Below are 15363 nucleotides of genomic sequence, written 5' to 3' on the forward strand. Positions count from 1 at the left end.
GATACTACCTTCTATTTTATTTTGGTAATTTGTCACGACTGATGTTGAATTTGATGGTCATAACAAAATAATGGAGTTGATAAACAGTGGAATAAGTACCAAATTTAAAAAAACCTCAGCCCCCTACAGGCTACAGTTCTGCAGTAGGACGTAAAACTTATGGACTTGCATGTTATTTATTTTAGGGAATTGTTTTCACATCATAAATGTATCCAGTAGTATAGAAAAGAGTAGAGAGAAGGAGAATCCTAACAGCAAAATCTTCACACATTTATTCTTGTCCTGTGAAAACTATAAATATATTTTTTAAATGGAAATAGGTAGTAAACTGGAGACGGCAGAAAAGAATCAAAATAAGAAGATATTCCTGATCTTCAGAGCATCCAGAGTTGCCCTCCACCATAGAAAATGTTTCCTCATCGGAGAAATGTGAAATGTAAGAACCAACTTAGCTGCATTGCTTTTGAATAATCCTGTAGAAAAGCTAGATAACAAAGCAATATGGCTCCAGACAACTTGTATATTGTATCACTTGATTTATATAGCCATTTTTCTTTAGATGATCTGATCCAGAGTATATTAGCGCCTCGAAGAAGTCAACCTAATGCTTCCTTTGAAATCAGCCAAGGGATTTATATTGCTGATTGTCTCACTCTTCCTTTTTCACCGCTTCTCTACTTGATATTATGCGTTGGAACACTAAGATAAAATTTAGTATTCTTGAAGTCATCTAGAAGTGGGTTGTATCCATCCTTGGTCCTTGTCTTGGAGGGCAGACCAAACTCTTCCATGAATGATGACGTGTCGAGCTACACGAGATTATGCAAGTTAGAGCATGGAGAAGTGATTGTGTTATGAATAGCGTGGATGCATCTCAGAAAGTTTTTGGCATGACTAAAATTTATTTGGTGCACGTCAAGCACAATGGGATTTGTTGACCAACACTACGGGTGAATCATAATTCATAAACACCGCCAATTTTAAAACCAAAGAATTTCTTAATACTGATATGTAGTTTTTTCCACGTATGATAAGTATTGGTAACACAAACAATTTAATGTTCTCTTTTAGATGAGATAATTATGAGTCAAGGAATAAGCCAGTGATATGCTGTCAGAAGGAACTTACTACAAGCGTCCGCCTCTTCTTCCCTTGCTTTGATGATTTATTTTGATGCGGTTTCAGCCAACCAGAACAGTAATGGTCCATACGCTCCAACAGCGAAAAATCAGTGGGGAAAAAAATATCGGCATCACCCTGCAAGCATAAGGTAGGAAGGCTGTGCGTTGAAAATACCAGATAAAGGATTTTAATAAGATAAGCATAAAGCAGCATAAAGAATCAGGAGTGATAATCAAGATTCAGCCACTGTTTCAGAAGCACTTAATTAAATGGATGTTTGTCCCGCACAATTGTTACACTTGACAGTCCTGCAACTTTACCTTGCCCTCTGGTGAAAGCAAGATTAGCCTATTTATACATTTACTGTTCTGACTATTCATTGATAAGAGTTTGTCAAGTCTAAAAGGTTATGCAGGCAATATGTTTGAGATCTCATAAAAGCATGACGCAAGGAAAAATCACACACACACAGAGAGAGAGAGAGAGAGAGAGAGAGAGAGCACCTTTGCTTCCAGATAGCTTTTGTAATCAGAACTGCGGCCATCTTTCTGTGAATCAAAAGGTCAATAAGGTCAATTATCTTTGCCATCCTGCCTCCTCGGCTATTGTCTAAGGGAGAAACCAAAGGTGAAATCATATTTGAATTTTGAAGTAGGTGAAAAATTTCATTGTTCGTATTCTTTGAATTTGAGGGGAAATCTATACTCCTCGACTGTGATTTACTACAGATCAAGCCAAGGAGACAAAGTATAAAATGTGACAAGTTATAAAAGGAGAAGCTGCAGAACGCACAACTAAAATAAGTTCCAAATAAAGCATAAAAGCATATATGTAAGAGGACATGATAAGCTTGAACAATATCCAATTAACAGTAGTAAGATTACCTTGGTTGAAACCAAAGGGGCCCTTTCACCTGGTATGCTTACATCAGGTAGGTAGCTAAAGTCTGAAGCAATCAGTGACATCTTTGGTAACGCATCGTGTAACACCTCTAGCAATTTCTGCATGTTCAAAGAAGTGTAAGTGCAGGAATTAAATTTGTATTAATAAAGCAAAAATATGTAAAATAAGAATCATCAGTTCCTAACCAAGCAGCCAGTTGGTAACCAACATCTTCGGGGTTTTGGAAACACCTTAGACCAAATGCTGCTTACTTTTGATACAGATTGATTACTGTCCAATTCCATAACCTCAACACAACGCTTGATCAATGGGTCCTGTAGTGGCTTGTACAGCTCTGAGAGTGTTTTCCTGCGAATGCATAATTTGTGGGCAACCAAGGATCAAATGAAGTAGTCCAGTGGCAGTTACTTGCAATCAAAACTTCATTAACTAAACAAGCTAGAAGGTGTGAAACTTCAAGTTAATCCTTTTACAGTTATATTCCTTAGAATTGACTAATACCAAGTAATGCATCCCCCAGCTTGCCACAGGTAATATATGTCGGCCAATAACCTTGCACTTTGAAATTAAAGTGGTACAAGTACATTATCACAGAACACTAGAATGGAACTATTCCAAGTAGGATAAGTTATGAGGTTTTGTAGTTGATCATATTAAAAGTTTAAGTGTATGATACAAAAAGTATGTGATAAAAGGAGGTAGCATGTGCATAAATGAAAGATCTTGGGAAGTTAGGCTACAGTTGAACAATAATATCACCAGCAACACATGTGTACAATGTCCTGCTTAACTTCCCAACATGCTAATCCAAAAAAGGTTGAAACAGTTCAATATGATAACCATGATGTAAATACCTGCAAGTAAATAATTCAAGGATATTTCATACTGGTTCTTACCTATCTTGTTGCTTCTCAACCCATACTTCCTTCCATGGCAAAACTTGATTTTCAGAATAGATAAGGTCATGTGGAAGATTATCAAGAACCTGCAAGAAATGAATGTATATATGTAATCTTGCAGGCTAAGCATTCACAGGCATACTTGCTTTCAGAGTGTAAATAGCAGTAAGAGAGCCATTTTTCCACAGGGATAAGCAATCTACTACTGTTTATCACATGGTTCTATTCCAAACATGAGGGGGGAAAAGACAAGACGACCACAGAAAAAGTTTATGGCCAAAATTTTTTATCCATTGTATTATGTACATCACAATATAGGATTATAATTATTACGTGTAAAATGTTTCTTAACCAACAATATCAGAAGGTAGGAAATAGGAGGCAATAGCAGATGTCTATCATCTCCAAAGTCCAAATACTGGAGGAATAACTTATGCTATTGCTTCAATAGCAGCAACTTGTAGTTTTCGGCCCAGAAGTATAGTCATTCAAGATTGAACACACCTCAAGCATGATTACCCAGCAAGGCTGTTGCTCCACATCCCCTGTTAAAAAAGAAACTATAAGCACACTTGAATAACCTTATAACTATATCAAAACTAAAAGCAACATAATCCACAAGTGCATCTCCTTCTCCACAGAGTGACTCTTGAAAGATTGATATAGATAAAAGTAAACAAAATCAATTCTCTTATTGTGCAATAAAGCAGTCTGCTTTCTAGGATTTGGAGTATGTTATGGAGTATGATATCTCTAGAAGAAGCTTTTTCCATAGAGCCCCAACAGTATGGGGCCTATCCGAGCTGCACATGAGATTGCCAACGGATAAGGGATACTCCGGAAAGGAGCCAGTAATCTAGGTGTTAATCACATGCAATGAGTTTAATAATACTATCGATAAATGGAAATGGATGGCCATCAGTTCCTCAAAATATTGTAATCCCAGCATGGTTTTTTAGTACACTATGTCAGTTATGTTTATTGAATTATGCATAGAAATGGAAATAAAGCTTAGTCAGAAATAATCCCCAAAAAGAAGAATAAATTCAAAATTAATAAACCATACTCCATCCACTCCGGTCAGCAGCATCACGGCATTCTACTTTAAACTTTGACAAGTGACTACGAACTTCTCCAACAGTTTCTTTTTGTATTTCAGCAAGTGATGGACTGATTTCCACTGAGCTGAACCAAATGAAAAATAAGTTAAGAACAATACATTACACATTAATGTTATAGTCCATAAATACAATGACACACTACATACATTCATGCACATGCTGAATTCATTTACTCCTATCCATATAATGCACCAACTTAGATGGATACCACACACATTGAAAAGCTTAATATTTATCAAGGTTTCATTTAATTCTTGGCAGGTAAAAGGATAGCAAATGAACATACGTGTAAGTCAAACTGTTGTACACTCTTGCAGGTGCATTCAACATTATGTAATCCATTATGCCCTTTGCACAAGTTCCAGATCCACCACCAATTTCATATATCTGAGTGCACAAAGTACAACGACAGGATCATTTTTCAGACTCAAGTTGTTCAATGAGTGAACCTCAATGCATAAATATGAATGAGAAATGCAAAAATAATATACTTGTGTGGTGATTTGTAAAATCAAATTCATATATCTTATGAATCTGACATGGAAGGTTCTTAACTCTCAAGAAAAAAAATCAACAAATGCAATGGCCAAATTTATGATTTAATATGATCCACCACCCATCCCATCCAGCACTTCCACATAAATGTACTGATCACAACCTAATTTCAATTTTACAAAACCACCATGCCATTTAGGTAAACCCAAAGAAAAATAAAACTTTCTCCTCAAGATGAGAGAATAATACCAAAGTATGACGAAAATCCAGAAATGATTTCAAACATCAAATGAAAAATGACATATAAGAACTATAGTTCATATGTCAAATGTTTCATGAAGAAAGATGGAGCTTACTTTTAGTGGAACTGAAAGGTTAGCCGTTCGCATTATGGCTTCAGCAATACCATGGGCATACCAAGGCTACAAAGAAGGGGAAGTTCACAACATCAACAAGCTATAAAGCATCACACATGCAGACAATAAGAAAATAAAAGCTCCAATATTCATTCTTAATTAAGTACCATCATTGTGAATGCAAAAAAAAAAAAAAAAAAAGATAACAGGTTTTGGATTCTCCATTGTGAATATGTTCAGTTATAATTAACCTGCAACGGCATTAACTCTAAAAAACAAAGCGCAGAACCATTTCTAACTGCTAATTTAAGGGAGTCACAACTGACAACAACTGTCTGATTAAAAATGACTGCTAGGTTATAAAATCAAGAATAACCAAGACTGTCAATGTTACAGGAATTAGAAATAAATTGATTTGTCAACTACTCCTGAGAGTAAAAATGGCAAGTCAACAAGGCTGAGAAAGATACTTGAACTCTAATTTTCTATATTCTTAATTATACAAATTGAGATTTCTCAACTCAAAAAAAATGCGCTAGGAGCGAGAAAGATTACCTTAAAAAGCTCAACTGGAGTAAACCATGATGTATCACTTTGCTTGTAGACTTTATCCAAGTGATTGATATAAGCTTTTCTGCCTAAAAAATGGAAACAGACTAATATGTTGAATTCACAAAGCAACTTCAAACGAACTTGTTCTGTATATCATAATCCAGATTATAGGTGCTTGCCCAGTTCATTATTTGCTACCAATTTGCATGGTACCACAAGAAAGGAATAAGTTCCGTATTATATAAAGAGAGAGAGATAGAGAGAGAAAGAGAGCATAAACTTTTTAAAAAAAATTAGTCATCAGATGCACAAATTTTGAACTTTTGCGTTAATTTCACAAGAGAAGAATACAAATCAAAAGCTAATAAATTCCAAATAATTGCGAGTAACTGTGTAAAACCCAATAAAAAAAAGGCACCTTCAAGCTGATTGAACTTAATGCTTCTCTCTAGAACTCCAACAGACCTCGATCTTTGCGAGAAGTAGCCATGTTTTGGATGATATAATGCTGAATGAATGAAATCTCTGACCTGCCCAAGCACATTACAATGAACCCACAAAGCATTGAATTGCAGAGGCCGAAAGCAAAACAATGTAAATGATTGAAAAATAAAATCAAGTGACTCACAAGAATTGGTTTATCACCGACAATGTGAGTGGAGTAAAGGGCTTGAAACGGAGGAGTTGTGAACTCATTTGAAATCACTGCAGAGGAAATTAGAGTTGAAAAGAGAGAATGGTATTTATGAGCTTATATCTGTGTACGCATGAAGAGAACAAGGAAGGTACCTCTGGGTCTATGGAAGAGGAAATTGAGATTTCGAGAAGCGAGAGAGCGAGATGACATGGTAATCAAAGGATCGATAGCAGATGGATACTGAGATGAAGGTTTTATCGAGAGTTCTTAAACCCCTTTCGCTTCCTGGACAATCATAAACGATGCCGTTTTCATATCTCGTAATCCCGCATTCATGCGTTGGTTCATATAAACGACATGTCGTCTTTTGAACAATAAAGCCCAGCATTCTCTTTCCAATTCTGACTACGATCACATTAAGGCCCATCTACGGCCCATCATGATGCTTCCATAAACATTTTGAATACATCGGCTAGCTGGCTAAGTGCAATGAATTCTATAGATTTATAGGTAAATAAATAAATAAAAAAAATCTATTTTTAATTAGATATAAGTGGTAACTCTTCATTGAAAAAGAAAAAAAATTGATTAATGATGATGATGATACTATATTTTCTTGAAATACATCTCCCAACTAAACCTAAACTATAGATTTTAAAAGCGACCTTGTCCCTCTCATCACTGACAGAAATTATAGCTTGCCATTTCAGATAAATTGACAAAGTAAAAAGATAAGGAAATTATATATATACCCTTGAAATTGGATGGATTAACTTTGAGTTATTGACCATAACGTAATAATATTCAAGAGGTCATCCCCCTTCACAAATGTCCTTTTCTAGAGAACCATGCTGATGTGTGATCTAAATTTTTCTTAGGTGGAGGGCACCCAATAAAAAAGAAAGTAATTATTTAATCAATAAAATTAAGACTTAATCATTCTCCACACTATATTTAACATTACCAAAATGTCACACCATCTATAAAAAATAATTAACTTATAAAAAATTTTAATATTTTTAAAATTTTAAATTTATAAATATTTTTTTCTTTATTGAGAAAAAGCTTTTGCAGTTGGGTAAAATGCAACTTATTTAGCTGCAGACTGCAGTCGTTTTTGTCCTTGCAACTCATCAAAAGCAGTAAAAAAATAAGAAGAAGGTCTTTTGTCATGACGAGAAGAAAGGAAACCTCAATTCCACGTTCACTCAGTCCTTTCCCCTAATAAATTTATGTAAAAAGTTAAAAGAAAAATCAAATGGATTCAAAAATGATTTTGTTAAGGGTTCAGAATTCTGATGGAAGAATGCAGTAATTACAAGGTAAAATGGACTTTTATCTTTTATTAATTATAGTTAATATTTTTAATTTTGTCTAGTTTAATATAATTTTAAAAATCAGTGTTAATTATAATTATCCGTTTAAATTGAGATATAAATTTTATTAATTTATATAATCTAGTCCGTATAAAAATAATTACATTAACATAATTAAAAAATATATATTTCTCATTATGTTAATTGAATTATACATATCAATAAAATTTATATTTTAATTAAATTTTTTATTTTTTATTTTTAAAATTAAATTAAGTAAAATTAAATTAAAAAACAATAATTATTTTGCCAGGGTTAACACGGTAGAACAGTGAGAATATTATAATTATTTATATATATTTTAATGAATTTTAATAATGTGATGTAACATATACTGTATAATTAGGGCAAATATCAATCCCATCAATCAATAAATGAAAACCTATATAATTGAGATAATACTGTCTATAAACATGATTAGCCTTTATTATTGACTATCTCCCTTCGAATAAAGAGTATATCAATCCAACCTAATCCGCTTAAAATCCAACTACCTTGATTGAATAAAGATTATTCATATATTCTTGATTGAATGAAGATGATAATTAATTTGATTAAAAGATTATCATTATTTTAAAATATTTAAATACAATCACAGATGACTGCGCTGCACTCTCCCTTCCCTCCCAACCAAACGCTCATAACCATAAGCATGTGGCGGCCAGAGAGTCCTCTCTCCTTTGCCTACTGTACACACTACAAAATACACACATCCAATCCATATACTCATACGATCACAATAAAAGAAAAAGAAAGCCAAAGACTGGAACACAACACATCACGCAGATGAGCCCATCGCTGTCTTAACCCCTCCTCTCTCTCTCTCTCTCTCCTCTCCTTCTCAGTTCTCACCTGGGGCTCCGCGCCCCGACCCTGGAACCAGAATCGGATCTTCTGCTGCATTTTTTCGTTCCCTTTCTTCTCCGTCGGAGGGTTCATTTTTTGTCGGGGAAAAATGTACTCCGCGATACACTCACTGCCGCTGGATGGGAGTGGAGGACACGGAGAGTTCCAGGGTGGGTCGCTTGATGGGACAAACTTGCCTGGGGATGCTAGCTTGGTTCTCACTACTGATCCGAAGCCCCGCCTCCGGTGGACCGCTGAGCTTCATGAGAGATTCGTCGATGCTGTCACCCAGCTGGGTGGACCTGACAGTGTGTATAAACTCTCCATTTTCATTTACTTGTGCATTTTTATGTACGCGTTTATCTAATTTCATTGATTTCTTGGATTGCTGAGCTTTTAGTGTTCTCTTCATCTGGTTTCTTTAATCTAGAATGTGTGTTTATTTGACGTTTGACCTGACACTGCTTATCTTCTTCACTGGTAAATACAAGTAATTGTACATGAATATAGCATAGTATGCGTCAGCTATCAGTTATGGGTTTGAATTTAATTTTGCTTGAAGTATTGTTTATTTGTAGAGCTTGAGACTTGTGTTTTAGGGTTCATGCAATGAGTAGAAATTCTTGCTTTCTGTTCTTCCCTTCTTTTTAATCCGAGGTTTGGATGCTATGCTAGTCTTCAATTGAGTCCAGTGGTTCTTTTGATTGACAACAACCACTAATCCGAGATTTGCGCTTTTTTTTCCTTCAATTTGCGGTGATTCTGTATAGTTAATTTGATGTAAATCTGTTTATGGTGTGAGTTCCGCAATTGATTTGTTGATTTGCAGGTAGCTAACTAATGGTCACTGATGATTTTTTCTCTTTATTGAGTGATTAAGGAGAGTAAAATTTGTTTTTCCTTTTTTTATTTTTTTAACCTTTTATTTTTTGGTTTATTTGTTAGCATCAGATATTTTGATGTATTTATTTGGGATGGATTGGCAAATTTCGCTGGTGTCATTGTTATTGCTAGCGTGATAATGGGTCATGTCTCTCCTCTCTTCTTATTTTCTCTATTTATTAGTAAAGACGACCCACACTTTTTTTTTAAAAAAAATATGATCTTTTTTTAAACGGTTATGATTTTGAATTTACAAGAAGTATGACCTTTCAGCGTTTGCATTTCAATCGTTTCTAGTTGACTGATTAATCATTAATGTTTTGCTTATTGTTTTTCTAATTATTTCTTCTTAATTCTTGTGTTGTTGTTACGGGCCTGTTGGGCATTTTTAATTTAATATTTTATTGCAGGAAAATACAACTAAGCGGACAAATGAGGCACTATAGAACTTTGTTATTTTCTGTTATTTGTTTTGAATTTATAAATATTTGTGGTTTAGCTGTTGGATGGATATTATATTAGATATAAAGAACTAGATTTGTGGTCTGTAACTTTGACTGTATATAGATGAACAAATGAACCAATAATACTACCTCATTGTGCCATAACTTTGACTATATATAGATGGACAAATGAACCAATAATACTACCTCATTGTGCCATACTGCCATTGTATATCTTATTACCTGTTCTACAGTTTTATCTATTTCCTTCCAATGCAATGGTATTATTAGTAGTCACTGTAAGAAGTTGAGTAGTGATAGGTTTTGCATACATGGGTGGAGTTGTGCAATTTATTTATGTTGATAAATTGTATGCATATAGGCTGGACATCTGGTGCTAATTCCAAGGTGTTCAAAAGTTTGGGCTATTCAGAAGGAAGTTATGTTCAAAAGAGAGTTTTAAATATGGTTTTTTGGTTTTTGGTAAATATATCCTATGATATTTGAATCCGTAGGAAGTTATGTTCAAAAAGAAACAGGACAATGAATCCCATGGAAAAATGAGTTATGTAGTTGGTATTTCTAACAACTTTTTGCGAGTCAAAATCTGATAAGGAAAATGAGCAACTTCTACTGATTATTGGGTACAGGGTGGCAGTTTTAGCAGACAAGATTTTTCACTGCATTGTTTAATTTAAAATGCATGAAGTTGTTCTTCTACAGCTGTTAATCCCACTGATTTTCTTTTTTAATTTTAACTGTTTGCCATCCATTAGAAATCTAATATGGTAACCGTAAATCAAAAATTGGAGGCTCGACTTTCCATGAACATATGAGTTTCACTAAATAGAGGACTGCAGGGAAGGCACATCTTAATAAGAGAAAGGATGGACAGTTTGATTTTTCTGCTACAGCCCTGAGTATTACCTCAGCTTCTTTGAAACCAATGAAGATTCAAACTTCAAGTCTTTCTTATCTTTTGGCCTGAGGAGTAGGGGATGTAAATGTCCTGCTATACTCATTTTCATTTTGGTTATTGGCTAAGAAGAAATTGTTACTCATGTGCCTAACCCTCATATTTTCAACATGAATTTACACCCTTGCTTTATCAAGTGGCCCTCAAGTATCTGAGATACCAGTGCTGTCAAATTGTTGTTTTGCCGAACAGAGGCTGTGTTGCTAACTTGCTATTAAGTGCCCTCTTTTCTTTTTGAACAAATGTATGTCTTCATTACTATGAGCAATATATGTGCTCCAGCTTCATGTGTTTGCTTCACTAGATTCTGCTAGAATCAGTCAGATTTCATGGTTTGCCTTAATGTTTGAGTATTGTGATAAAATGATTATGAAATGCGAGAAATAGATAAAGAAAAAGCAGCATGAAGAATACGGGCAGTTTGATCATGTCACACACTGACAACGTTCACTAGGACTGTGGGTGGTGGCTTGAATGTTCAACACTTTGAAGTGCAGTAGTGATGACAGATGTGGTGTGGTTGTATTTTGAAGTGGTTTCCATGGATGTTATCTGATGGGTTATAATCATGAATCTTTTTAGGCTTGCACCTAATAGAAAAACAGTTTCATGTTTTGATCTTAAATTCTCTCAAATCCAGTGTTTTCATTTCTCACATTTATTTCACTGCTAAAAAAGGTTTAATAACAGCAATTAGTTAGTGTTTGATTCGACTTATTGTTACCAGGAGCTGTTTAATAACAGCAATTAGTTAGTTTTGGATTTGACTTAAGGAGCTGTAGCTGCTCTAATAGCAAGTCATATGCAATCCACAGGGTGCCCCTATAGTTGATGCAACATCCTATGCATCCGCAATAGTGTGTGAGGTGGCCACTGTTCGATCTGATGCATGCAAGGCCTAGTTTGATGCCTCGAGCACAGGCATCAAGGTATACTTTGAGGCGCAGGTGTCAAATAGCATGCACAAGCTCCGATTATAGTTTTTTCCTGAAAAGCTAGAAGAAAATCTGTGAATGGTCTGTATAAAGCACTATGGGTATAAAGCACTATGCACTGATAGTAAGATGCTTGAATATGATTGGCTAGAAATTGGGTTTGACTTGTTAAAGAGATGCTAGTTGCTTTTATTTTGGGTTTCAATGTTTTGGACTTTATAGTTGCAGTACTCTGCCATTAGTGACAGTGATTTCATAGCTGGTTCCAAAGCAGGAAGATAATTATAAACTATAGTCTATAATTCTTTGTTCTCATTTTGTCCTAGCTGGGTTCTATCTAAGCCTAGCGTATTGTCAACTTGAATCCTGATATCAAATTATGATCAGGCATTAGGCAACACATGCATCTCAAATGAACTTGAATTACTATTCTAGCGAACAGTTCTTGATTAATTACTAAAGTAAAATTTCTGGTTTCTTGACATGCATTGCAGAAGCAACACCAAAGACTATTATGAGAACAATGGGTGTAAAGGGCCTTACCCTGTATCACTTAAAATCCCACCTACAGGTTTGTTGATACTATTCTTACTTAAATTGTTTCATCTTAGTGGTGTTTTATTTTTATTGTTTGTTCTTTTTATTTTCTTTTGATTTTAGAGTTGTTCCTTGATGTCTTTGAATGCAGAAATACAGGTTAGGAAGGCAATCTTGCAAGGAATCAAATGATAACTCTAAAGATGGTATGAAGCTCAATTACTTTAGAATTGTTATGAGTTTATATGTCTATCATTTTCCTTGCAAAATATAGTTTTTTTATTATTGTTTTTAATGAGCTTAAAGACAATTAATAAAACGACCCTGCAAGATCATAAATGTTTTAGAGTAGGGAATGGGGATGTGAAGTGTTTTTGGGTAGGTATAATTAGAGAATGGGTAGGTATAATTAGAGAATGGAATGAAATCTTTCTCTGTTGTGCAAAATGAATTTCTGGTGCAAAATGCAGTTAAAGCTCTAATTCATTTAGTAATGACGTGTAGTTGGGATTGCAGCATCTGTAGCGGAAAGTCAGGACACCGGTTCATCAACATCAACATCATCAAGAATGATAGCACAGGATATAAACGAGTATGTCACATTCTTCCTTTTTGTGCCACTTTGCTCTATCTCTGTGCCTCATTGAAATTCTGCTTGTCTTCCTCCAAACAGAGGTTACCAGGTTACCGAGGCTTTGCGGGTACAGATGGAAGTCCAACGAAGACTGCATGAGCAGCTGGAGGTTAGTTTTCACTCTCAATCCTGTATATTCTGTGGCTAACAAAATGTGGGTTTCGGGATTTCTTTTGGTTCTCATTATGAAAGCTAAGCAATTCTACAGCAGTTTGCTCGTGAGTCATGACCTAGCATTTATTTGATGAATCATGTTTTTGGAAATGGTTTATTGTAAACAAAATAAGAGTGCAATCTCCACTTTTTTGAGTTTGAAGTATAATTTTCAATTTTGTTCTTTTAATACAAGTAGTGTGGGAGTCAGTGATGGTTTTTAAACTTTTTTGAGGGTTTTCACTGGGAGTAGGTACAACGTCGTCTTCAACTTCGGATTGAAGCACAGGGGAAATACCTGCAGTCAATTCTTGAGAAAGCTTGTAAAGCTTTGAATGATGAGGCTGCTGCATCTGCTGTGCTTGAAGCTGCCAGGGAAGAGTTGTCTGAGCTAGCAATCAAGGTTTCCGGCAAATGCCAAGAAATTGTCCCAGTTGCTAACGTAAAAATGCCACCATTTTCTGAACTTGCTGCAGCACTGGAGAACAAAAGTACTGCGAATTTGCCAGCTCGAATTGGTGATTGCTCTGTGGAAAGCTGCTTGACTTCAACTGGGAGCCCAGTTTCTCCAATGGGTGTTGGTTCACAGGCTGCTGCTTCCATAAAGAAAAGACCACGGTCTGGATTTGGTAATGAAGAAGCCTTACCCTTGGAAGACAACATGCGAGAAGTAGAATGGATGATGAGTAATGTAGGATGAATCAAGTCATTTCCATCCTAGAAAAAGAGACTTATTTTTATTTCTTTTGGGTTAGTTTTCCTTGTTTAGTAGATGTAAACATCATGGTGACCTTAATCTAGTGTATCATGTATAGCTTTTGGATCTTTATGAGTTAACAGGATGTCTTTGTCAAATCTTCTCCCTTCTGCAGAAGATCAGTGCATTATGTAGTTTGCTTTTCTTGTTGGCATACGAATGCTTCAGAAAGGTAATGAAGAAGATGAGAGTGCAAAAGTAGGATTACAATGGTAATGAAAATTTGCAGCATAAACTCGCTTTTGCCCACTTTGGGATGATGGATGAAATACGCTCCATTCCATTGTCCACTGTTCCAAAAGATTTGAATAAGGTAATCTTGATATCTTATTTAATAAATAAGTGGTGGATTCTACAATCTATGATCTAAGAAAAATTGAAAAATCAAAATTGAATTTTTGTGTGTGAAGGTGTAGGTCTCACGGGCGCACTTTATGATTTAGCATAGCCCAAGAATACTGTATTAATATAGGATATTGATCCAGAACCATACTTTTCGATATATATGTATATATATATAAAGTTGGGTTTAAAAAATGTTACGAAGTGATTGATAAGTTACTTATTTAAGTTGTATATTTAAATTTACATAGTTATATATTTAAATTTATATAGTAATGTTAAATAATACTTTTAAAATTATCTATTTATCTCAAGTGATAAATTTAATATATTTTATTTTTATTTTTAAATTATTTTTTTATATTTAATAATATTATTAATTAATATATAATAAATATAATTTATTATTTTTATTATTATAATTTGTATATACTTTTTTATTATTATTAATACGTAACTTTTTAATTTTCTATTATTATTATTAATATATAATATTTTAATTTCTTGTGGCTTTTTAATATAATATATTAATCACAACAAAATAAAAATTTTAACATATATTTTATTTTTATTTTCAATAATAAATAAATTATAAAAAAATTATAACCAACGTTATTAAAATTATATTATATGTATAAATTTAATTTTTATATATTTATAATTTTATTTTTATATAAAATAATAATTCATATATATTAAATAAAATTTATTATTTTTATCATCATTATTCATATATGATTTTGTAATTTTTTACTTTTCGATATAATAAATACAATAATTTATTATATCAATCGTTACTGTCCTTTTGATTTCCTTATGCTTTTTAATATAATATATTGTTATATTATAATAAAAGTTTTATTGTACTTTATTATTAAAAAATTTATTGTATTTTTTATTTTAATAATAAATAAAATGTTAGAAATTTATTTCTAAAAATTGAATAACTATTACATAAAAAGATGTTTAGAGAATAAAATAAATTATTGTATAAAAATATAAAAATATATTAGTTCATAATAAAATATTATATAAAAAATGTTTACTATCTCAATTTTTTTAAAATCTAATATCATCTAATTAATAAATGTTATATATTTTTATTGATTTAACGTGAATAATTATATAGAATAAATATATATAATTAATTAAAATTATTATAAAAATATTAATCATAATAAAGTATAAAATAATTAAAGAATTAATATAATTAATTATATAAAATATTATCAAATTAAAATTTTATTTTACTCAAATAATTTAATATATAAATAGATAAATAATTAAAATATAAAATAATATTTTTAACACAATCAAGTGTTACAAATTTTAAACAAATTATTAAATCTAAATTATTATAATTTATTATATTAATAATTGTGATGATTTTAATTTTT

The 15363-nt window shown here is 33.0% G+C and overlaps 2 protein-coding genes across 3 annotated transcripts; one reads left to right on the top strand and one right to left on the bottom strand.

Annotated features, from left to right (window-relative positions):
- Nucleotides 1-151: 151 nt before the first annotated feature.
- Nucleotides 152-6351, bottom strand: LOC110602140. Its single transcript, XM_021739571.2, has 14 exons — nt 6238-6351; nt 6077-6153; nt 5867-5978; nt 5452-5534; nt 4897-4962; nt 4332-4432; nt 3991-4109; nt 3429-3469; nt 2922-3010; nt 2211-2373; nt 2007-2123; nt 1626-1670; nt 1129-1257; nt 152-809 (listed from the first exon to the last, which is right to left on the bottom strand). The coding sequence occupies exons 1-14, from the start codon at nt 6293-6295 to the stop codon at nt 675-677; spliced, it is 1335 nt and encodes a 444-aa protein (XP_021595263.1). The 5' UTR covers nt 6296-6351; the 3' UTR covers nt 152-674.
- Nucleotides 6352-8098: 1747 nt separating this feature from the next.
- Nucleotides 8099-13722, top strand: LOC110602109 (protein PHR1-LIKE 3). 2 transcript variants are annotated; one of them, XM_021739531.2, is made up of 6 exons: nt 8099-8615; nt 12038-12114; nt 12232-12286; nt 12585-12672; nt 12754-12823; nt 13121-13722. In XM_021739531.2, the coding sequence occupies exons 1-6, from the start codon at nt 8417-8419 to the stop codon at nt 13565-13567; spliced, it is 936 nt and encodes a 311-aa protein (XP_021595223.1). In that variant the 5' UTR covers nt 8099-8416; the 3' UTR covers nt 13568-13722. The 2 variants fall into 2 exon arrangements, with proteins under 2 accessions (XP_021595223.1, XP_021595224.1); XM_021739532.2 differs by having other exon boundaries at nt 12597-12672.
- Nucleotides 13723-15363: the final 1641 nt, after the last annotated feature.

The sequence above is a fragment of the Manihot esculenta genome, chromosome 15, assembly GCF_001659605.2.
Source record: "Manihot esculenta cultivar AM560-2 chromosome 15, M.esculenta_v8, whole genome shotgun sequence".
In the NCBI taxonomy this organism is placed as follows: domain Eukaryota; kingdom Viridiplantae; phylum Streptophyta; class Magnoliopsida; order Malpighiales; family Euphorbiaceae; genus Manihot; species Manihot esculenta.